Source organism: Synchiropus splendidus, chromosome 10, assembly GCF_027744825.2.
Source record: "Synchiropus splendidus isolate RoL2022-P1 chromosome 10, RoL_Sspl_1.0, whole genome shotgun sequence".
In the NCBI taxonomy this organism is placed as follows: domain Eukaryota; kingdom Metazoa; phylum Chordata; class Actinopteri; order Syngnathiformes; family Callionymidae; genus Synchiropus; species Synchiropus splendidus.
Window position 1 is genome coordinate 2,886,650 of NC_071343.1, and position 22,442 is coordinate 2,909,091.

The window sequence follows — 22,442 nt, forward strand, 5'->3', positions numbered from 1 at the left end:
GATATAATTTTACAAATTGAATATAATGGAATAAGGAAAACAAAGCGATATTTAATTTAAATATACTCTTTAAGATGTCAGACTTAGTACTCGCAAAAATGTAATTTTAGATGTGTGTGTGTGTCTGTGTGTGTGTGTGTGTCTGTGACTGTGTGTGTGTGTGTGTGTGTGTGTGTGTGTGTGTGTGTGTCTGTGTGTGTGTGTGTGTCTGTGACTGTGTGTGTGTGTGAGCAATATAACACCGATGAAACTAAAATTTAAATAAGTTGTAAAGAAAAAACGTAAAATTAAAGCATACGATTTTTATTTGTACTATATCTAAAATAAATATTTCGTTTATGTAAATTCCGGAAATTGTGTGTTTTGTTTTTTTTTACTTATATCGTCATCTGATAAATACTTGTTATTGTTGACGTCATAGAAAATACGAACACAACAGCTGAAAGTTCTCCTCTTTATATTCTAACTGCAGCATAAGAAATAAACAAATATTCAGTCAAATTAGTTCACAAAATCCTGGCCTCGTTCTTTTGCGACGTCTAAAAAGAATCACTCAAAATGTCCGTCCAAAACTACATCATCTCCTTCCCTCCTCTCTCTCTGTTCATCTTCTTCATCTTCATCCTCCGGTTCTGGAACCAGATCTTCACTTGTCGTTCGGTCAGGCTGAGTATCCGAGCGACCTCGTAGCGCCGGTCCCGGGTCAGATACATGTTGTAGAGAAACTCTTTCTCCAGCTCCAGAGTCTGATACTTGGTGTACGGACATCTCTTCTTCCTGGTGGAGCGAGCGTGGATCCAGTTGGCCGCCGGGTTGTCTGAAGCAAAGAAAAGAACCTGAAAATGTGTTTGAGGAGAGTGAGTGTGTGTGTGAGTGTGTGAGCCAGTGCTGCATCATTACAACCACACAATAATTACTGCGTCATTATCAGACGACAATAAAATTATTTTTGGTGTTGGCTGTTATGTTTGTGTTGGAGCTTCCTGACAGTAAATGTGGAGTCCAGGAAGTCGTCGCAACCACTTGCAACATTCGCTTTGAAACGACTGTCCCTCCACGCCTGAGCGCAAAATGTGTGTGTGTAAACATATAGTGAGCAATAACGGCGCTCCAGTGTGTCTCACAGCACAGTAGCTGTGGATGTTGTGCGGTTGTTGCTCATCACAAATCATCGTTCTCCGGGTCTTGTTTCAACGTGTGCGCATCTATTTCCAGCCTCATAAGTGGTGGAGTAGCGGTGCTCGCATGTGGCGATTAAAAGGGAAATACGAGAGTCGAATTAAGTTTGGAGTCAAGTGTGTGTCCTCGTAGAGTAGTAACAAAGGTAATGACGCGATATAAATACCCCCAAACTGGTGTGAATGTGGCTCACTTGCAGTAGCGTTGATGGGAAACGAATGGCGTGGTTGCGTCATTTCATGTCTTTGTCTAGTGTGAGTGCGTGTTCTAATCTTAGAATAAGATAGAATTAATGAAATTCAAAGTAGATGCAGCAGTGTTTATGTCAACACGTGTGTATTGTTGGTGTGTGTATTTGTTACATATATTACATTGTTTTTTGGAGGGCAAAACTCCCCAGCAGCAGAATTGTGTAGATTAAATGTAAAAAAAAAACAGCGTTAAGATAAACGAGAAACAAAAACGTTTAATTTCATGGCAGAAATAACGGTAATAATGACGTCAGATTAAGGTGAAATGATAGCGAGAATGACATGAAGGTAGAATCTAGGAAGAAAGTGCGTTGGTGGATTCACATGGAAACTGAGTCCTTGTGAGAAATCCGGTGTAATAGGGCAGGCAGGGCGGGTTCTCGCTCCTTCCCCAGCCTCGGTATCGCACCAGACACTTTTATAGGTTAGTAAAAGCTCCAGTTTGTTGTTGGGGGTTGTAAATCAGTCTTTTACTTACTTGGGTCAAGTTGTTGTTTCTCGTCCTTTGCCTCGCTGTGGTCACTTCCACTCTGCTCTTTGTGCGCCTTTTCTGGACACTCCGAGTGGGAGAAGTCGGCGAGGCTCGGCCGCGACTCTGCCTCGTCCACGGGGTCGCACTCCGGTGACTTTGCGGGAAGAACCTCCGGCTTTGTCCCGTACGACGGTCGAGCGCTGGAGTGGAATCCGGAGAAGGAGACGTGGTTCGGCATGGGATCCACCCAGGAGCGGACGTATCTGGCGTCCGAGGCGGGGTGGTGGTTCTGGTGGTGGTGGTGCATGTACGGATGATAGATCCCCTGCGGATGGACCGGCGACCACGACGCGGAGAAGACGCCAGATTTGGGTGCAAAATTACACGAGGAGAAGTCCGCGTTCTCCGCGGCACCTGGCGGCCTGGAGGTCACCGAGTGCGGCGGCTGCAGGAACCGAGTCCCGAACACGTCCTCCGGTTCCTGACCCATGATCGAGTCCACATAGCAGTTGGTGAGCGTGCCACTGGAAGACATTTTTGATCTCTCCCCTTATAATAAAGGCTGGCACTGTTTCGGGAAGCTGCCCTCTATGAACAATCATAGTATTTTTGCTGCTGGCCTGCATCTGCCGGGATTGGTTTACATGGATCACGTGGTCATATTTACCAATATACGTCAAGTAAATCAATCCTGCCCTTGCTCTCTCTCGTCAGCATCAATTTAGCCCTTACATTTTCTTGATCATAAACAGAATCAGATGTATATGATAAGCTCCAAGTTGCCCTTATAAGCTTTCTTAATGTTTGGTTAAAAAAAAAAAAAAAAAAAACTAATAAGCTCAACCGGTTACACCCCCACTGCTAGTAAAACTCTTTATAGACTTACAGAATCCTCGTAAAAAGAGATGTAATAACATGCTGTAAAAAAATAAAATACATGTCCAGAAAACTCAACTATTGTTAATATTCCAGCATAAATAATCATCATTTCATTCTGTGGAAGGAAGTGGAAACCGCAGCTGTGAAATGATGGTTGAAAAAGAGAGAGTAATAATGACTATATATGTATCAATAAAAGCTTTTATGAGGTGCGTGTGATTATACCTGCCACCAATAAAATAAAAGCTAAATCCATCTGTAGATTACGCTCTGAACGTTGCAATTGATGGAAATGGAGGTGATTTATTTCGCAGTTGTGACCTTATTTTGGGTTTAAAATAAACGTGTGTTTTTGATTGAAACCTTCTGGATTTAATAGCTCGAATATCCATACATGCTGATGATCATCTTTAAATCACATTACTGCATTTAAATGGGATTTTGTCTCAAAGCATTGTGACATCGGAGGACGTATTTGGAAAACTCTCTTTAGCTTTGTCACTTCAATTATCATTAATATGTCTCCTGACCGCAAACATAGATAAAGTTGGTCCAAGTTTAGTGAAACCTGTTTTATTTTGAGGAGCGTTAGTGTAAAACGAAAGGACTTTGAGCAAGTTTTCTCACACAAACACGGATCAAGCGATGAATCGACGCAGGCACAGGAAGGGAAATGTGTTTCCTCGCATTTCGGTTCGGAACCTCATCAAAACAACGCGTACTTAGCACGCAACGTGCTTTAATATCAGTAGTGCGGAACGTTTTAGGACAACAATGCCAACGCCCTTGCAACGTCTTATGTTTACAAGCCACTTGTCTTATTTCATTCCTTACGCATCAAAAATAAGATTCACTTTGTTTAAATGTGAACTTTGCTAACTATATGCACATACATAGCGCAACTCGACGGAGCGCTTCTTAATTTCCGTTCAGTTTAGCGCCAAAGCTCTTCGTTAAAAAAACGTTTTCCAATCGTATGCAACAAATAAGTGTTAGTATTACTCAGATTTTGTGATATGATTGATTATTGATTCCATAGCCTGCCTATTTTTATGCGTAAAGACGGCGCAACTTTCAACCGCCACAAGTCATTTTAATATCCAATGGCATGAAACACAAACCAAAAAATGAATGGATGGATCGTCTATTTATTGCAGATTATATACATGCACACACATGCATTAAATTCACAGTTTAAACATGTTTTCAGCCACTTTTGAGGCTTTGAAACATCTTACATGGAGTGACGTCAACCAGCACCGTGACAAAAACACCGACACACAATGGACGGTTTCATGACTGAAGTAGATCCACCGTTTCCCACAAGATCTGCTGTCAAAGGTGAGAATCTACTGAGCCCAGCGCCAAGACTCGATCACGCTCAGCTGCGTGTGTTCACCGGCTCCACAGGTTTAACTGTCAACTCGGACAAAACTAGTGTTTAAACCCAGTTTTAATGTGGAATCTAAAGCATCCAGGTGAAGTCATAATTATAGATATTGTCGTGTTCGTCTGATGGAGCCTTGCTGTTTCTCTAACGACATGTAGTTAGCGAAAAGTACAACCTTTTCTTTATTAGCATCATTAGCACATTAGCTAGTGCACGGCTCTGATTGTTTATTTAGCAAATTAGCATGTTAGCTGCTAGCTGACAACACTAGATTTAAGAGAGTTTAAAGCTTATAGGAGCCTCGTACAAGAAGATAGTGGTTTTTAATGTATTTAAACATATTATTTTGATGTAGTGGGCTGTTTGTTTAGCTGAACAGCAGTCGTGTTGTATCTTCTTGTGTCATCTGCTTCAGTCAGTGAAAACCAACAAGTGTCACCCTGCGATGAAATAAACACGACCACAACACGCCACATGAAGAACGAAAAACGGCACATGAAGTCACAGTTTCTTTGAAATCCAAGATGGACGTCCACCGAAGCTGGGAATGAACTCGAGGGAGGAAACAGGAGCTTCAAGAGAAGGTGAGGTTTGAGGTGAGTTCTCGGATGCGGTTTTCTCGGTTCATTTTCTTCAGTTTCATCCTGCGGTTCTGGAACCAGATCTTGACCTGCCGGTCGGTGAGGTTGACGCTCCTGCTGATCTCTAGGCGGCGCTCTCGGGTCAGATACATGTTGAAGAGGAACTCCTTCTCCAGCTCCAGGGTCTGGTGCTTGGTGTAGGGGCATCTCTTCTTCCGGCCGCTTTTGGCTGTTAACCAGTTACTGGTGGGAGTTTCACTCTTGCAATCTGCAATGAAAGTTCATAATTATCACACTGGATCGTTGAACACGTTGAAATTGGATCGTTACAACTTTATCTAGCGTTGATTCACGACTTCCTGCACAATTATAACACGTTGTTTACATAATATATTATAAACTTGCTGTGTGGTCTGTTTTTATAGATTTAATATTGCTTTATTTTCTTTAATTTTGCGACAAAACAAGAACACAAAAATGTTATTTTCATTATTTCGACTGATTATTAGTTTTTATTTTATTTTACAGCTGTAATTTGTTAACAAAGACCCCCCTAATCACGGATCTTAATTTCTTTAACGGTGTGCCATGACGCGTGTATAACTTTAAAACTAGCATATATGTATTTGCTTATAAATCTCTGTTTTATTTGCAGGCAAAGATGTGTTTTAATATGCTTCTGTTTTCATTTAAAGACACTTTTCTGAGTGTCATTCTGTATAATTAGTATCTGACATGGGAGTATTGGGGCGCTTGGACTGACCCCAGTTCTCGCGTCAGCGTCTTGTGTTGCGATTCAAAAAGCTAAATTCAAAGTTTCTAATAAACAAGTGTTCAATTAAGTTTTCCGAAATGAGGTGAATGTGTATGCTTAATTATGAATTCGTTTAGTTTTGTCGATTTGTTTGAGGCCGACAACGCAAATGGCGATGACGATTTGGATAATAAGAAATATTTATTGGTTAATAATATTTCAATTAAGTTGTATTTAAATGTAAAAAATATTGAGGTAATTATTAATATCTTGTAGCAACTTGCGATGAATTTCGCATAGTTTTCAAGTTTTATTTGAAAATCTATTTTCTCGCGCTTTGAGCCTTCATATCTGAGAAGCTTCTTCCGCATGTGACTCTTTAGGTTTGTAATTAAATGAAAACATTCACATAATTTCGACGCGAAACGAGACTCCTCCGCGCACTGAAGCGTCTCTGAGGTAGCAGAGAGAAGGGGTGACTCAGGTGAGCCGCGGGACCGTCGGTGTCGTGTGCAGCAGTAACCTGAGCAGCTTCTCATTAAACATTACGACTTTAGTTGTTTGTCTCGGTGCTGGACTCGAAAGCAGACCCACCTCCGCCCTCCTCCTTCAGCTCCGGGCTGGACACGGGGGCGTCCAGCAGGCAGTTCTTGTCCTCCGATCCGGACCCCGCATCTGGACTCCCCGCTGACACCGGCGTCCTCGTGATCTCCGGAACGTCCTCGCTGGGCTTTTCTTGATAATTCGTCGCGCCTGGTGGTTTCGGGGTGACCCGGTTCAGCTGCAGGAGGTTCGGGCTCGCCTGCTCGTGCCGGTACTCCTGATGCCTTCCGTTCGCGTAAGTTTGGCTCAGTCTGAAATAGCCCGGCACCGGAATCTCGGGTCCATCGATCGGACCGGGATCCGGGATGAGGTTCGAATATGTGGGCGCGTCTGGACTGACTTTCTTCTCCGAGTACATGCAGCAGTTGCTCTCTTCCTTGATGCCCTGGGAGAAGTTTGACATTGGCGGCTCCAGTCTGCAGGTTCGGTTCGGGTCCGTCCAGTTGTCAATCTGGGGGATGTAGGAGTGGACGTTCATGGGCAGATTTGGGGGGTTGACCTCTCCTCGTTTGAAGGACGGCATGAGTCCACAGGTTCCGTAAGTTCCCATGTCAGAACCGGGCTGCATGTACATGCCGTTGGAGTAGAAAGTGTCCGACCTGCAGCTTCCGATCAGGGAGTCCACCAGGAAGGTGCTGGTCGCCGGCGAGCTGCCGTGGAAGGACATTTTTGGGGGTAAAGATGGTCAGATGTCCTGAGGACGCTGACATGTCTGGGAAAACATCATCCCTGTGGAAGTCTGGATCCGTCCCGACCACATGACGAGTCCACCAATGAGATTTGAAAATGGCCTTGAGACGCAGCCTCCTCCACGGGAACCCACGCACCGCGAATCCAAACGCGGTCAACGGCGCCCCCTAGGAAGCGGACTTGAAATTGATTTTCCTCAAGAACAAAAAAGTGGAACAATGCGACTAAAATATTGATCGTGACCGGAAATCATCTGGAAAAAGATTATCTTGCGACTGGGACGATGTTTTATTATCATCCAGTTCTCAGAGCGCACAAACCAGACAATTAAAAACACCTTTTTTAGACGAACGGTAGTTAAAAATAAAAGTTTCCTGCAGCACTTGATTGTGGTAGACAAAGAAATGCTGTTGTTGTAACACCAGAACACGTGTACTCACTGGTGATGAGAACCACAACACAAACATTTTTACTGAGTTTGATTGGCCATAAAACAATGGCAAAGATGCTAAAATGAAACCAACATATGCGTCTTTTAATTTGATTTGTGAGATTAAAAAGTGCTTTGGTGCCTAGAGAGCATCGTCACCTGCTTTTAATAAAAGAATCACGAAGGTATTAGATGTAATAAGCGCTTTATTTGTTTAGCAGTGATGTTTGGATTAATTTGAGATTAATTCTAATTTTAGTAGTAAAACAGACGTTCCAAATTATATATTTGTAAAGTAAGACACGTACTAGTGAAGTGAATCCAACGCGTATAAAAGTTTTTATAATTGTGTTAGATTGCAGTCTTAATATCGTGGTCGTCACGTTTAAAATCCTACAGGAATCATATTTACACTATCAACGTTGTATATTTTTACAGTACATGAAGGTGTTTTTTTTTTTTACCCAAAACATCTCGGGCATATTTCTTTATCTCACTATTTTGTATGTGTTTTAGTTTACGCAAAGTCCTTGAGAAACGACCAAACGCGTGTTTTCGTGCCTGAAGCGGTGTTTCGGAACACATTTCTAGTTGTTTTCGTAATTGTTGTGCCCTTGAGTAAGCATCCAGTGGCTGAAACAAACTCGTCAACAGATGTTAGATCAATGCCCTCATTCAGCGACGAGAATATTAAAGAGAATAAACTATATTCTGAAAAACATTGGTCTTTAAAAAAATAATAACAAATAAACCTGGAGATTGGACCGACGTTAATTCGAACTCTGTAAACACCTCAGTTTTTGTCATTTAAAAAATGTAATTTAAATAAACATTCTACACTGACTTTCTTAAATTATTTTTTAGATCATAATTTGGTTTGACCACTGACTAATACTGTGTTAACAACTTTAGACCAAACAAAAAAGTTAATAGTTGTTTGTGTGCTGCCTAAAACACCATTGTGAATAATTATTTTTTATCTCTCAGTTGCGTCATTTTTACCAAATTAGCTGGAGAAAACACCCTGAAAAATCTGTATGCGTTTGGCATGCAACTACATATTTTTTGTAATTAAATTATCATCACTTGAGCTCAGTGAAGGCCGCAATGAATTAAAACACCAGTGTGTATGTGTGTGAATAAATGTGATTTGAGTGTCGAAAAATAGCCACACAATTCATAATCTGTGACAAGAAGACCTGGGTATTTACACGTCTTGTTTTTGAAAAACACTATCAAGTTTGCGTTAGATTGTTTTTTTTTTTTTTATATGCGTGTAAAACGACCAACCAGAATGGTAGTCATATTTCAATAAAGTCGTTTGAATTCAAATAAAGGGGAAAAGTGATACAATTAACTTAACTTTTCACGAATTGCAATGAATCGACTTTATTCTTGAAAACAACACACACATATGCTGTATATATATGTACACACACACACACGCACGATCTTTACACAAACTCGACGTAGGATTATTCTAAATGATATTTACAAATGAGCAACGAAGGGTGTATTTTACACAGCTGGTGTTAAACGTGACAGTCAAAGGAGTTTCTCTAACAAACGAGGGTAGTGTTTTTCGTTTCTCAACAGCCAATTTCCCATTTCTGCTCTAAATCTCCGATTCATCTCGCATTTGTCACAGTTGAAATAAAAACTTGCCGGAAATGTGAGCTAAATCGTCTTTGTCTTCCTTATGAGCAATATAACCTTCATTGGAATTATAATCATTTTTTTTACTTTCGATTCAACATGACATAAATAACTCAACAAATCGTCACGAGAATACCTTTGATTATTGGTTGAGATTTCGCAATCACACACAAACGCAGCGTGTGTTTCGCCAATAAAAGCAGCAGTGTCGGAGTTTATTTTCGGCTCCGCTGCAGCTGCAAGCGCGCCCCCGTGTGGTCAGAGGCAGCGCTGCAGCGCGCACAGTTGGTCGCCCTGATGACAACAAGCTAATTAAACGCCCAATGAAACTTCACCATTTCCTGCAATTTGGGGTAAATAACAGTTCTAATCGAGATTAAAGCACAAGCGCAACATTCATCAGCTCATAACGAGTCCAGCGGATGATGCGGGTTTTTCTACAGCACTAGAATATTCGGGAAAACACGTAAAGAGACGTAGCATTTGCGTTTCAATACATTTCAAAAACATCACTGAAGAGAGTTCGAAAGATCCTGTGTCGTCAAACTCACGGTGGCGGTGTCCGGCCTGCGCGTCCATCGTAGGTCCAAAAAAGAGCCCAGAATGCCGAGTCCTCTCTTTCCTCCTCGCGCCCTGGTGTGGCCCGCCTGGACTTCACAGTGGGTCCTGTTGTGGTCTGGGGGCTGGGACAGCAAAGTCCAATAGCCCCCTCATTTAGACGGTTTACAGCTACTTTTATTGTTGTGTCTAGACGGTTCAAGGTTTAGTAAACAATCCTGCTTGAAAGAGGAGGAAGTAACAGAACCATCCGGGCCTGGGAGCGACACATTGCTTTACTCCACTGATCAATAAACCCCCCAGAACATCCCCCCAGGATTCCTGTCTCATTTCTGTCTTTGAGTTCATGTGGCAAGTTTCGTGAGTGTTTGGACTCGCGTACACGTCTTTATTCAGGCTAAATAAATTAGTGTGTGTGTTTGTATGTGTGTGTGTGTGTGTGTGTGTGCGTGTGTGTTCGCGCGCGCGCGCGCGTGTGTGTGTGTGTGAAAGAGAGGGAGATCAGAACAATGGGTTCCCAGTGAAGTACTGTAGGCGGTCTCGGTTGAGCTTCTTCTCTTTCATCCTGCGGTTCTGGAACCAGATCTTCACCTGTCGGTCCGTCAGGTTCAGCATCCTGGAGAGCTGCAGACGCTTCTCCTTGTTGATGTAGACGTTGAAGAAAAACTCGCGTTCAAGTTCTCGGATCTGATATTTGGAGTACGGACACCTCTTCTTCCTGGACTTGGTGGACGGAGCTGAGGACGGAGAGCCGATAAGGCGGATTAAAAGTTGAATAAACGCCACGTGTCACCGATAAAGTGAAAACTATTGTGCGATGACAATTGCGATTTAGAATCCCGTTGGCTAATTAACCAGCCAAATAACATTTTATTTGCTAGTATTTGCGCAGATAAAATGTATAGGTTTTAATTTAAAGGTGCTATTAAAACAATTAAAGAAAGAAAGGTTTGATTCTTTTGAAGAGAGAAATTAGTTTAGCACATTGAAATACGCGTCCAGTCATTTAACCTTGTTTAAAAACATTTTCAAGTTTGATTGTTATTTATTATTATTATTATTATTTGTTTTTCATTTAAAGAAAATCAACCATGCTGATTGAAGGTCAATCTAAAGCGACCAACAACAGTCGTGGATAATGTGTTATGACCATCAGTAATTACAGTCATTGTCAGGTTCATAACTGTGGTTTAAGATAAAAAGATTTAATTAAAAATGTACTTGATAAATGACAAATGTGTTTGGACCAGATTCGGTCCCCACATCAGGCAGACTAAGCTATGACGTATCCTAAGTGAATGCTGTGTCCAAATCCTCAGATGCTCTTGAGTCAGTGTGAATGAGTTCACGTTTCCAAGTTCATTTTTTAAAGCATGCTCCTAGACTCTTCTTTCCCAGGGCCTCTGTATGTCTATGAGCTGCCCTGAATGCAGCATCATCACAACTCACTGGTTAAAATTCAATTGTATCATGCGTTGCCAGGTCTGATAAATCACCTGAAAATAAGTCCCTGAATTGGTCCTCAGTAAATTAAAATGTATACAAAGCTACTTTGAATTGAATTAAGATACAAAAAGATAATTCTTAACTCAGTGGGTTGGTTACAGTATCTCAGAGTTGCTGCTCAACAAACCAAGTGTCTAATAATTCACTGTCATAGTGTCGTACGAAGTGAATCATTATGTTAAAAATGAGTAGTCAAACTCGTATTTGAAGACAGATGTGCCTGTGGAGCCTCTGGAATCTGTTAGCATGTTTTCACCTTATTATTCACATCTTTGGCTCATTTCTTCACCCGTTCAATACTTTCACACTTAAATAAAAGTGAATTAAAGAATACATTTAGAAAATAACTTTTCATTTTAGAGACAAAAACAGCTGCTTCATTATCCATCTTGAATATCATCGTGGTCACCATTAGATATCTGGATAAACTTGGGAATATTTCAAGCAGTGTTAGTTGTTGAAGACCTTGACGAAACAAGTTTTGATGCATTACTGTGCTGTTTCTTGACAGTATAGCGACACAAAAACACAGCAAACACACACACACACACACACACACACACACACACACACACACACACACACACACACACACACACACACACACACACACACACACTCTTACACATATGCTAATATGGGCCCAGCTCTTCAGGCAACAGCAGAGTTATACAGTTTGAAATTGACATGTTTGTCTTGAAGACAGAACAAGTCAGTTGTAATTGAGCGGATAAGCACTGCGGTTAGCGGCCATGCTAAACAAAGGGTTGCCTTGAGTTGGCACCAAGCAGAAAACTCCTAATCGTACTCTCATTTTATACTTTTAAGTTCACTATTACAGATTGGAAGATGTTTTTAAAGGCAGCAGTTGGAGGCAGCCAAGTTGGCACTTTCATTGATACCTGTTTTAATAGAATAACAAGAAATCTCAAAAGCGCAGTTTCATTTGACTCTGACATAATAAAAAAAAACAAAACACCGATAATCTCATGAACAGATGCGTCTTTGTGTCGCTTGATTCTGGTTTCTTTTAGCTTGACCGGATTCAGTTTTCAATTCACTTAGTGTCGAGCTGTTGCTCCTCTGGTGTCTTATCTTATCTGACCTTCATGTCCTGAGGATCATCACAAACATAGCTAATACAGCCCAGAGCATGTGCTGGCTCTCTGTTATTTGGACAGTATTTGGATTTAAAAAATAAAAAGTGATTGGCGGTGAATTAGAATAAAAGATGGAACATATTTGTTTAGAAATAATACAGCAGCGATAACTTGTGATTGTTTGTGCAACACTGCACGTTTAATAGTCCTGGATTGTGTGAACTTCACCTACATAAATTCATTCTATTAGCATGCAATTTTGCATTTAGTAGTATTATTGAAATATTATTGTGAAGTGTTTTACTGAGTTCTATGACTATTTTCCCCATAGTTCTTTATTCATGATACAAACGTAACCAAAATATCAGCTCCTTATTCATCATGAACGAGGTCATATCTTTGAATTTGAGTCTCTCTTCTGTGATTTTCCCCGCTTTTTATTGCTACCTGAAGGTGCAGTGGTAGTTGAGCAAGAATATATTGTCTCTCTTTATTCCCCTTTCAAGGTTAGTCTTGTGGTTTAATATGAAACAAGCGTTAATTCAATGATTTCAGTGAAGTGTTTTGGGGGCTACTGGGATATTCGAGCGCGTTTTAATTGAAGATGAACGAAGATTAATGAGGAAAGGTGGCGCATAAAGGTGAGCTCCTTTAAACTCTTCTGCGCCCAACTTCTCACAAAGCCACGTCACTTCTATAATAATCACATGTAAGTGCAATGAAATGAGCGTGTGGACTTCTTTCTTGTGAAACCCCCTCGTTTTTGAATGAAAATGACATTATGAATAAATCATTTTGGTGCGCGTTATCTGGGCTGAGAGCGGGATTTGTCGTCTCTGCAGCCACTGGACGCTGAACAATCGTGAATTTAACAGTTTCCCATAGTAAATATCTTTACAACCGTAAAGCCAATCTTACAGGGATATAAAAAGCTTTTGCATGCTTATAAAGCGTCGTGGAGCGAGCAGCGGCTGCGCACACGCTGGATCTCTTTTGTCCGTGGAAATGACCACTCACTCGTGTTTTTGTCGCCGCAGTTGGAGGACGAGTCTTCCTCGGCTTCTTTCTCCTCCAGCTTGGTGGTCAAAGTCACACTGGGGCCACCGACGCCCGGGTCCTGCTTCTCTCTGGGTGGTTCCACCGCCTTCTCCGCGTTCGGGGGGGTGTCCAGGAACTGGTCGAAAGCCTGCGGAAGAACCCCGTTCCGACCGACGCCGCCGAAGCTCGCCCCTGCGTGGGGTCCGTATAAGGGGTCGCTTTTGAGCCGCACATCTGCCCTGGTGCCGCTGGTGCTGCCGGACTGGATCAGGTCCCGGTGCATCCGCTCCTCCGCAGAGTAGTAGGTCGCGTAATTGCCCCTGTAGTGCCATTTGCTGGGGTGATCCAGCCCATAGTCCCTGAAAGCCACTTCCCGCACAGGCTGGCTGGCAGAATAAGGGAAATTAACCTGGCACGAAGTGGTTTGCGGCAGGAATGAGGAGGTGAAGTCGGGCGCGGGGACGTAGTAGGTGCAGCTCGGTAGATACATGCTTGACGCGCTGCGGTGATCATCGTACTCCGTCATTTCTGTCCGCTTTTCCTCCACAATGCTCCTCAACTTTGTCCATGGGAGCGCACACAGACCCCGCCAGGGTGGGGAGAAGCACGCAACATGCAACAGATCTTGATCGATTCTTGAGGTAATTGTGTCATGTGATCCGCGCTGGAGAAATTACCATACATCAATATCAGTCATTAAAAGCTGGAACTCATGTGAGCGCAGACCAGAGACTGGATTGGCTCCCTGGCTGAGGAGGAAACTCCTCTCCAGACTTCCTGCGCCATTGCCGAGGGAGCAAGGGAGAAAAAAATGTATAATTTATAGTTGACCAGCGCCGGAATATTCAGCTCACACCGCAACACCGTCCACGAGCTGTTATGGTGCGTAATTGCGCAGCGTCTGAGGCAACACTGACCGGAAGTGTGTGTTTAATAGGGTCAAACATTCTTTGATATCGTCGTGTGTGTCTCGCAGGTGAGATACTTCACTTGGACAAGTGTTGTAAGAGGCAACTAGGAAATACGAAGCGTGACCAGAGTAAATCCTAAACAAGGTTAATGACGATCAATACTTCAGGTATTTGATTAATATAGCGACAAAATGGTGACTTTATAGTGCGTGTTACATATTTTTGAAGCGATGATAAGTGAAGGTATGAAATATTGTGTTTAACAAAAATCCCAAATAAATGATAAATTCACCTCCAGTAAAGTTACATTCGACGCGTCTGTTCACCTGATTCAAATGGAAAGCATTAAATAAGTGCCACGTTAAAGGCGACAGTGAAACGAGATTCTCTCACTAAAATAAATAATAGCTATTCATCTTGAAAAAGCATCTGTTTTCATTTCATATTTTCATACTGTTTGGGAGGGAGTCCACGCGAAATAAGGGCAGATCATGCGTTATTAGATCGGAAATCACTATGGAGGATAAATGTAGGATAAAATATAAATGCAGCTCAAGCACACAAATCAAATGATCTTAATGTTTATTTCATATGTTTTTTTTAATCGTAAAGGATACACGTGTGTCTGGGATCTTTTTCTTTTGCGTGTTTATCTGCCAATAAACACGCATTTTAAAACACATTTTGCATCAGAAAACCATTGCCCCACGACTGATTTATTTTGAATTCTATAACATTTGTGGCAAATTTGAGGCAGTACACGAAGACAGAGGGACAAAGAGAGAGACTGCGCATGGCCAAGTCCACGCGTCTGCCTTTGACCGTCCTCGTCGGCCATGTTGGCTTCTTAAAACCCACTAGACCTGAATATCTCAGGCTCCGTCTTCTCTCGGGCCAGGACTGAATGCGTCTCTGTCCGTTCTGGAGGCAGAATAGCAGACGCTTCTTCAGCATTGTGACTTTGCTGCTCTCACAATGTGCCAGGAGCTTCAAAGCGAGAGTTTATTGTTATTGGGGGTCAAATCAGCGTCCCCCCAGTCCCGCACTTCACTTTGTGTCAGACAAAACACTGCACAAAACCAAGTTTATGGTTAATTAAAAGCACAATCAAAGCAGACGTAAAGCAATTTACAGAGTTCAAAATTAAGAGTAAGGAATTTTATTTGCTGCACTCATTTAAAATATTCAGCTTAACTTGCGCACGAAATAGTAGCTTGTGTAATTTTGTATAAGCAGAAGCGATCTTCACGTAAAATGTATAAATATATAGCTACTTTACTAGCCTTTTTCCTTTGGTTCCCATCTATAACTATACTTGTTATTGGATGCAGAGTTCGCGGGAGTAGTATTAAATAAGTAGCAAGTACTAAATTATAGTACGTCTATTTTCAAGAACAAAGTAAATAAATACATCATTTAAAATGCATATAAACAATACAGACATTTGTGTTTTAGTACTCCGTGTAGAAAGCTACTTTGATTTTTAAAATGCGTCTTCACTGGCCGTTTCCTCGTCATTTTTGTTCTATTATAGTGTTTTATACTGAGCTCCAACGATTAATACTTGTTAAATAAATGCTGGCTTATAGTAAAACGGTTTACTTACGGTAAACTGCTATTCAGTTTGTCGACGCGAGGTTAAGAATCCAAGTACATCTTTGGGTATTGGCGTTGTATAGGCGAGTGTTTGAAACTAAAGCTGTGTCACGGTACATGTTAGACCAGCGTGATGGCGCAGACATCTGAGACAACAGTGACTGGAAGTCTATTTAATAACGTCCAATACCATTTGGATATCATCGTTTGCGCGTATCATGTTTGGGATATTTAACATTTTACAGGCGTTTGAGTGGTAAATAGCATTTTTTAGAACAACGACTTTTCACTAATACAAAGCCAAAGCGTCAACAGGAGCAAAACAAAAGCCAATTTAGCCGTACAACAGTACAATGAATATTATGACTGTAAATATGAAAAGTGTGTTTATTTAAGCAATAACGTAAATAGAAAAACGTCAACTGATCAATACAATTAAAACGGATTAAATAATGTTGTTGTAGTGCTATTGTGTTTCCATATGTTTAGATGATGTGTCCCATTTGAACCGCGTGGCGCGCATGTTTTTACGCGTAGCTATACGTCTACAAAACCACTCTATTCATGTAATTTCATGTCTGAACAGCTCTCCTAAATAATGATTTAATTTTCAGATTATGGTTCACCGTTTTGGCTTATTTTAAATGTACGTAATGCACCTCATTCACTTGCAGTATTTAATTTATGAAAGGTGGTGGGGATACCGTCAAATACACGGCGGCAACAAGACAAAACGTGTTTGGCTGTCAGTATTTGAGTAGATTTGTACTTCGCGAATTGAGATGACTGTTGCATTAATACTGAAATATTTGTTTGTCGGGTGTTCTGGTGTGCCAGTACTACTAATCTATTTTTTAAAGCGCCTGTGTTCTCATCAGTATCATATCAGTTGTGTCGTTATTAGTATGCTACTTTAGTAATCTGCTGGGCGATACTGCGCGTGAGATCTCCTGAAAATATAACTCTACTGTCTTCTACTTTTCATTTCCTCATATTAGCCTGATTTATACCAAGATCACGAAACTATTGATTCAGTCTTACTGGCATCATTAGGATTAAAATACTGTCCATTGTCAAAGTTTGCGTTCTGGCTTCATCATCTCTAGATGTTTTAGGACTCATCAGACTTCATGGATGTATATTCCCACTCTATTCTACTTTAAAAAACATACCATTATTCTCATGGATGTCATGATTTCAGCAGTAAAACGGTTTCAGTGGCGTTATCAGCCAACTTGCTGCCGCATCACTGCGACACCTGTGACTGTGAACAGTGTCTTCATTCCTCGTCACTAACCAGTCAGTTATCAGCTGTAGTAGTTTAAAAATATATACACGTTCACCGCGTATACTAGTTCATTTCTGCTCTACTTCACTTTGAAGGTGTAAAGTTCATGATTAGCATTATCGTTCTGCTTCTTCCCATCCCAGTAAATACCATGTTACCGCCATTTAATATTCATGTCAGTGTTTTATTTAATCGCCAGCAGAATCTAATGAACGTAAATGCAGTTTTTATTTTTACTCTACAAGTATATTGCTGTGGTTATACTGCATAGTCTGGCTAGCATTGGCTTCAGAAGCGCTTTTAAACGTCGTAATGTCAGCATTTTTATATTTACACATTAATGTCAGCGGGCTGATGCAGTGTGACGTCACTATTTTAGTGCGCACTGGTATCATTGCGCAGTGTTTGTTAAATGAGAGAAAGTTCTTCTGCGGCAGTGCCAGACCAGCGATGAACTTTTCTAATCCTAATTTTGCTTTAACGTTGGCGTCGAGGGCATTGGAGAAGTAGTCTGTGCAGTAGAGCCACCTGAGGGAGATCATATCTGGTGAAGGTGCAGGGAGATTATTTCACATTCCGACAGCAGATTCTACTGTGGCGCGTCCAAAGACGAATCTTCTCTGACATCAGATTTGATCTGGCGGTATTTGGTGACTAAAATCCCAGTCTACTAACTTGACCTTAACTTTGTTTTGGCGCCCCCACCGTCCTGACGAGCCCGAGCTGTCTGGACCATAAAGCAATAAAGCAACACCAAGTGGATCGAACTGCTCAGAGAAACTCTTTGTTAGCGTACCGGAGGGTGGGTCGGACTCCTGGGAGGGGAAATCAGAACAAAAGTCCCGCGGTGAGTTTATGATATTCGAAAATAAGCGCAGGACACATGGAGCTCAGGTCCAGATGCGGAGCTGGCGGCGCTGATGGAACAAACGTCTGACGTTATAGAAGGCTGTCGGTGGGGGGCAGGGTGACGTCACGGCAGACCTGTATTTTTGCATGTGATTTGGAATAAATTCATCGATTTAATAGCGCAGCGACGCTTGTTAATGATTCATTGGCTCGCAGCAGAATCCTACCATTAACATTCCTGCGGGTGTGTGTGTGTGCGCGCGCGCGCGCCAGGAACTCTCGTCTGCCAACATAAACACAACATCAGCAGCAGAGTGAGGAAGCTGGTGTTCAGTAAGAACCCCGGAATAACCTGGAAAATCGTGGAAAACGCCGTTTTAATTGGAAGTATTAACGAGGATTATCCTTCAGAATATTCCATAGCAACCGTGAACGTCCAAGCGCGTGTTTGGGGGTTTGTGGTTTTTGGATTTATCGGTGCGCAATTTCATTTAACAGGAATTTATTGGGAAAGTTTCGCTTCGGGATTATTGCGGATTATGACTCACAACATTTAATTAAAACTGTCAGATCGCGTATTTAATATTCACCTCAGACGATAAATTGTTTTTATTTTGTGGCTCACTGACGTTATCGATGCGCATTCTTAATTTGATTTATTCTTGGACTATCCTGTAAATAAATATGGACACTATGTGGCTGTTGCTTAATTGAAGTAAAGAAAACACTTGAAGGTTAACGTTAGGTCATCTTGATGTGCATGATCTTAAATATGAGTATTTTCATTTCCTAACTCGTTAATTGAAAGCTTGTGTTTACTAATCATAAAATATCCATCACCTTTCTCTACTCACCTGCTGCGCTTTTGAATATTTCTTAGCAAATTCTAAAATATACATGTGCAAAAATAAGAATTAAAGAAGCAAGTCCGTCAGTAAAATGACTTCCAATGGTTAAATCCTTCCTAATGGTTTTAAATATCACAATATAGACTTTCAGACGCATAAAGAAAGCAGTTAAATGCCAAAAACTCGCCTTTTGTGCGCTTATCGGAGATGGTATCAGCGTTAACCTGATATCAAACGTGTGTGACCGTTCGTGTCGGGAGAAAAGACGCCAGAAATATCGTTATTCGTCTTGTGCGAGTTTGTTTGAATAGAAACTGACGTTATTTTGTCTCAATTAAACAAATAAAAGACAGCTGTGACGGCAATGCGATTGTTTGTTGGACTGCGCTCAAAAAATTGCAATTTTGAAACCGCGACGTTTGTATTTAAGTTAAATCTCCGTGCGTCATTTTAGTTCAGTAAAGTGTTCTGGTGTCGCTCCTGTTTGTTCTTAGTTAATGTTACTGAAACACTTGCAAATAAATATTACCACGAGTTAAAAAGTCAATTCATGGGCTCAAAATTTCCAAAGCAAAACAACACACACCCTCAAAATGATTTCAACACGCCTTGAAAAACACAAAAGGTTGGTTGTAAATTGTTGTTTTTGATCACTCACCAGGACACACACAAACTGTGTTTTTCGTCTTAATTTATTGCGTCATTTGTATCACGTCATCAAACGTATCCAAAGACATGAATAGAAAGTTTTACAATACGGCTCTTGTTTATTTACAAATGTTTTATTTACACCTGGATCCATCCCTGTTTGTCTTAACCACACAGACACATGACGTCACGACCACGAGCATCACACACCACGTTCATGCAGACCACGCGAGTCTAAAGAAAGTTCTGGACATTAACATTCAAGATGTGAAGATTAAGCATGCAGTTATATTTCGCAGTCCTGTTTGTAAACTCGCTCCAGCAGACTGCGCATCACGTGGTTCCGATACGCGTCAGCAGCACCGAACTGGAGCTCACAGAATTCTTTAAATAACAGTCATCGGTGTGATGCGTCCAGAGTCTGTCAGTAAACCGCAAAGGCTTGTTCTCGCATCATCAGCCGCTTCTTCTTCATCCTGCGGTTCTGGAACCAGATCTTCACCTGCTGGTCGCTCAGGTCCAGTCGGTCCGACAGCTCCTTCCGCTTCTGGCGGGTGATGAACTCGTTCATCATGAACTCGTGTTCCAGGGCGGCCAGCTGCGGTTTGGTGTAAGGTTTCCTCTTCTTCCTGCTCTTCACCTGAGCCGAGCACCACGGAGCACCTGCGACACAACACAGAAACAAGTCACAAACTAGTTCACACATTAACAAACTAACCCACTCATTAAACACCCGCCCACGCGCGCACAAAGCCCGACACTCGCATTAACGCAGTCACACAACAGATAGTTAGACTTATGACACACACACACACACACATTAACAGAAGCTGCACACACACAGACACATAATCAAGCAACACACACTCAAACTAGTGTGACGCAATCCACAGGATCATATACACATCTACACACAGGTTACACACATTTAGACACTCACTGCGACACCAACATGGCGACACAAAACACACCGTTCATCCACATACAATGACAAATCTACACACAGTGTCATTATCACACACATGCAACCGCCTCTCACACACAAAACCCATGCACAGGCACACACGCAGCTACACTGTCACTATCTTACATGCAGATGAACACAAACTGTCACACAACCATAACACACTCATGTGACCAACGTACAGACACACATCCATACACAACTGACTGTCACATGATCAGAGAAACAATACTGAAGACACACACACACACTTGGACCGCCATCTTTGTGGGGACATTTCTTTGCCATAACCCTTTCCCCAGCCTTCCTCTCTGAACCGAACCATCCAAGTCAAATGACTTTAACAAGGACTCTGAACCAAACTTAAGCCCAGTCATATTGACCCCTATATTTTGATGATTTTTAATCCTCAAACTTGTAGGTCCCCACCAAGCAAACTGTCCTCGCAAGTAGGTGTGTTCCCCGCAAGTATAGATATACAAGATATACACACACACACACACACAAATGGCCAGCATAATCACACACGGTCACATCACACTCTCGTACACACACACACACACACAAGCGACTCACACTATGAGTTAAACATTATGAGCAATGAAGGTGTGTGTGTGTGTGTGTGTGTGTGTGTCCGCTTGATAAAAGTGACATTTACCACACAACATTCAGGAGGTCAAGGACAGTGTGAATTAGTGGAAAAATAACGAGTTATAAACGATAATCCCGCCACAGGAAGCTACTCAAAATTTGCAAATAAATATGAACTAAAACGAGCTGAACCGCACCTTCTATTTTGGGCTGCATTTATATTTACATGTTATGTATTTTGCCTCTCCAGTTCAGCAACACGGATCCAGTTGTCTAATGCGAGATGTAGTTGAGGCTCGTGCTAATACGATGGTAATGATAAATAAGTGTCAGGCTAGGATTTTAAAATGAGCTCCGGTCCGAACCTCATCACCTGACCACAAATCTACTGACCAAGTGTGTGACGAGCAGACGGACCTTGACCTTCAGAGAACGCCGTCCGTGGACCCGGGTGACCTGCAGCGTGGTGGCTGAGACTCTGCAGTTTGCTGTCGTCTGGGACGCGACTGTGGTCGGGACCCAGCTGCAGCACCGAACCCTCCGAGTAGCCCCGGGATACGTGCTGTTCGCCGTACACGTCATCCTGCCCTCCGCTCAGCTCCGTCTTGTGCGGCTCCTCCAGGAGCGTCTTGACCGGAGCTGCGTTCACGGAGCTGGACAGGAACGGCGGGCAGTAGCCGCTGAAGGCGCGGCTCTGAGGCGGCGCGGCCGGCGCGGACGTGCACGAACCCGAGGAGGTCCACGGGAGCGTGCACACCTCCCTCCTGTTGTAGGGGATGTGGTGGAGTCCGTGGACGTGGGCTCCATTGCCCCGCAGGTTGGAGAAGTAGAGCGAGTCAGGGCCCAGATTGAGCAGCGAACCAACGTAGCCGGGAGTCAGAGGAGTCCGCTCGCACATGTCCATGGAGCTTTTTCCTCGCACGATTCCCGCACAGCTCGTAGCAAGTCCAGAAGAATCAGCAGCACACGATTGTTGATTTGCCAAGCGCGGGTCACGTGACGCGCTCGACGCCCCACCCTGCCCCCCAACACACTGCGGAGACCAAAATACTCAGAAGAAAATATTAATATCATCTGAGTTTAAAATATGAAAGATTTAATTTGAGCCCGCGTTTACCTCTCCATTCGGACCTGCACTTGAACGCACCACGAGAAGTCCATTCTCAAGCGCGAGAACACATCGAATTCCGTGTCATCACCATTTCTTTTTTTAACTTAAACACACCAGATCTTTTATGTTTTCCCTGAAGACAACGACGGCTTTCTCCTCCGCACACTGAAATGTTGCATTCAAGGACCAAGACGGATCAGATGTGTCTCACGAGGTCGACTCCCGAACTCGAATAACTCAAATATGACGTTCAATTTTGAGCATCAATCACGTCGACGCATCATTGAAGCTACAGTCGGTGCACATGCTTTTTTGTCCAAGGCTGAGCTCCCAGTTCTGACTGGTGTCCTTCACGTGTTCGGAAAATATACCGAGACCCTTCCGCCAGATCTAAGCGGCTTGAATCAGTTAAAATGAATTGTCATGTTCTGTGATCAATATTTCGCCGCAAACAAGTCCATTTCATTTGAGTCTATAGCTGGATTCAACATTATTTTTCACTTTTCCATCAGACTACACAACATTGCCTCCTCGGCTTTGAACCGTCAA

At 42.4% G+C, this 22,442-nt stretch overlaps 4 protein-coding genes across 4 annotated transcripts; all 4 read right to left on the bottom strand.

The window, feature by feature from the left end:
- Positions 1–440: 440 nt before the first annotated feature.
- On the bottom strand, positions 441–2,508 carry hoxd9a (homeobox D9a). Its single transcript, XM_053877283.1, has 2 exons — positions 1,909–2,508; positions 441–817 (listed from the first exon to the last, which is right to left on the bottom strand). Exons 1-2 carry the CDS (start codon positions 2,435–2,437, stop codon positions 573–575), a joined length of 774 nt encoding a protein of 257 aa, XP_053733258.1. The 5' UTR covers positions 2,438–2,508; the 3' UTR covers positions 441–572.
- A 1,725-nt stretch (positions 2,509–4,233) lies between these two features.
- hoxd10a (homeobox D10a) lies at positions 4,234–6,776 on the bottom strand. The gene is made up of 2 exons (XM_053877842.1): positions 6,101–6,776; positions 4,234–5,020 (listed from the first exon to the last, which is right to left on the bottom strand). The coding sequence occupies exons 1-2, from the start codon at positions 6,774–6,776 to the stop codon at positions 4,746–4,748; spliced, it is 951 nt and encodes a 316-aa protein (XP_053733817.1). The 3' UTR covers positions 4,234–4,745.
- Positions 6,777–9,944: 3,168 nt separating this feature from the next.
- On the bottom strand, positions 9,945–13,613 carry hoxd11a (homeobox D11a). The gene is made up of 2 exons (XM_053877843.1): positions 13,067–13,613; positions 9,945–10,180 (listed from the first exon to the last, which is right to left on the bottom strand). Exons 1-2 carry the CDS (start codon positions 13,611–13,613, stop codon positions 9,945–9,947), a joined length of 783 nt encoding a protein of 260 aa, XP_053733818.1.
- A 6,038-nt stretch (positions 13,614–19,651) lies between these two features.
- Positions 19,652–21,686, bottom strand: hoxd12a (homeobox D12a). The gene is made up of 2 exons (XM_053877844.1): positions 21,206–21,686; positions 19,652–19,890 (listed from the first exon to the last, which is right to left on the bottom strand). The coding sequence occupies exons 1-2, from the start codon at positions 21,684–21,686 to the stop codon at positions 19,652–19,654; spliced, it is 720 nt and encodes a 239-aa protein (XP_053733819.1).
- Positions 21,687–22,442: the final 756 nt, after the last annotated feature.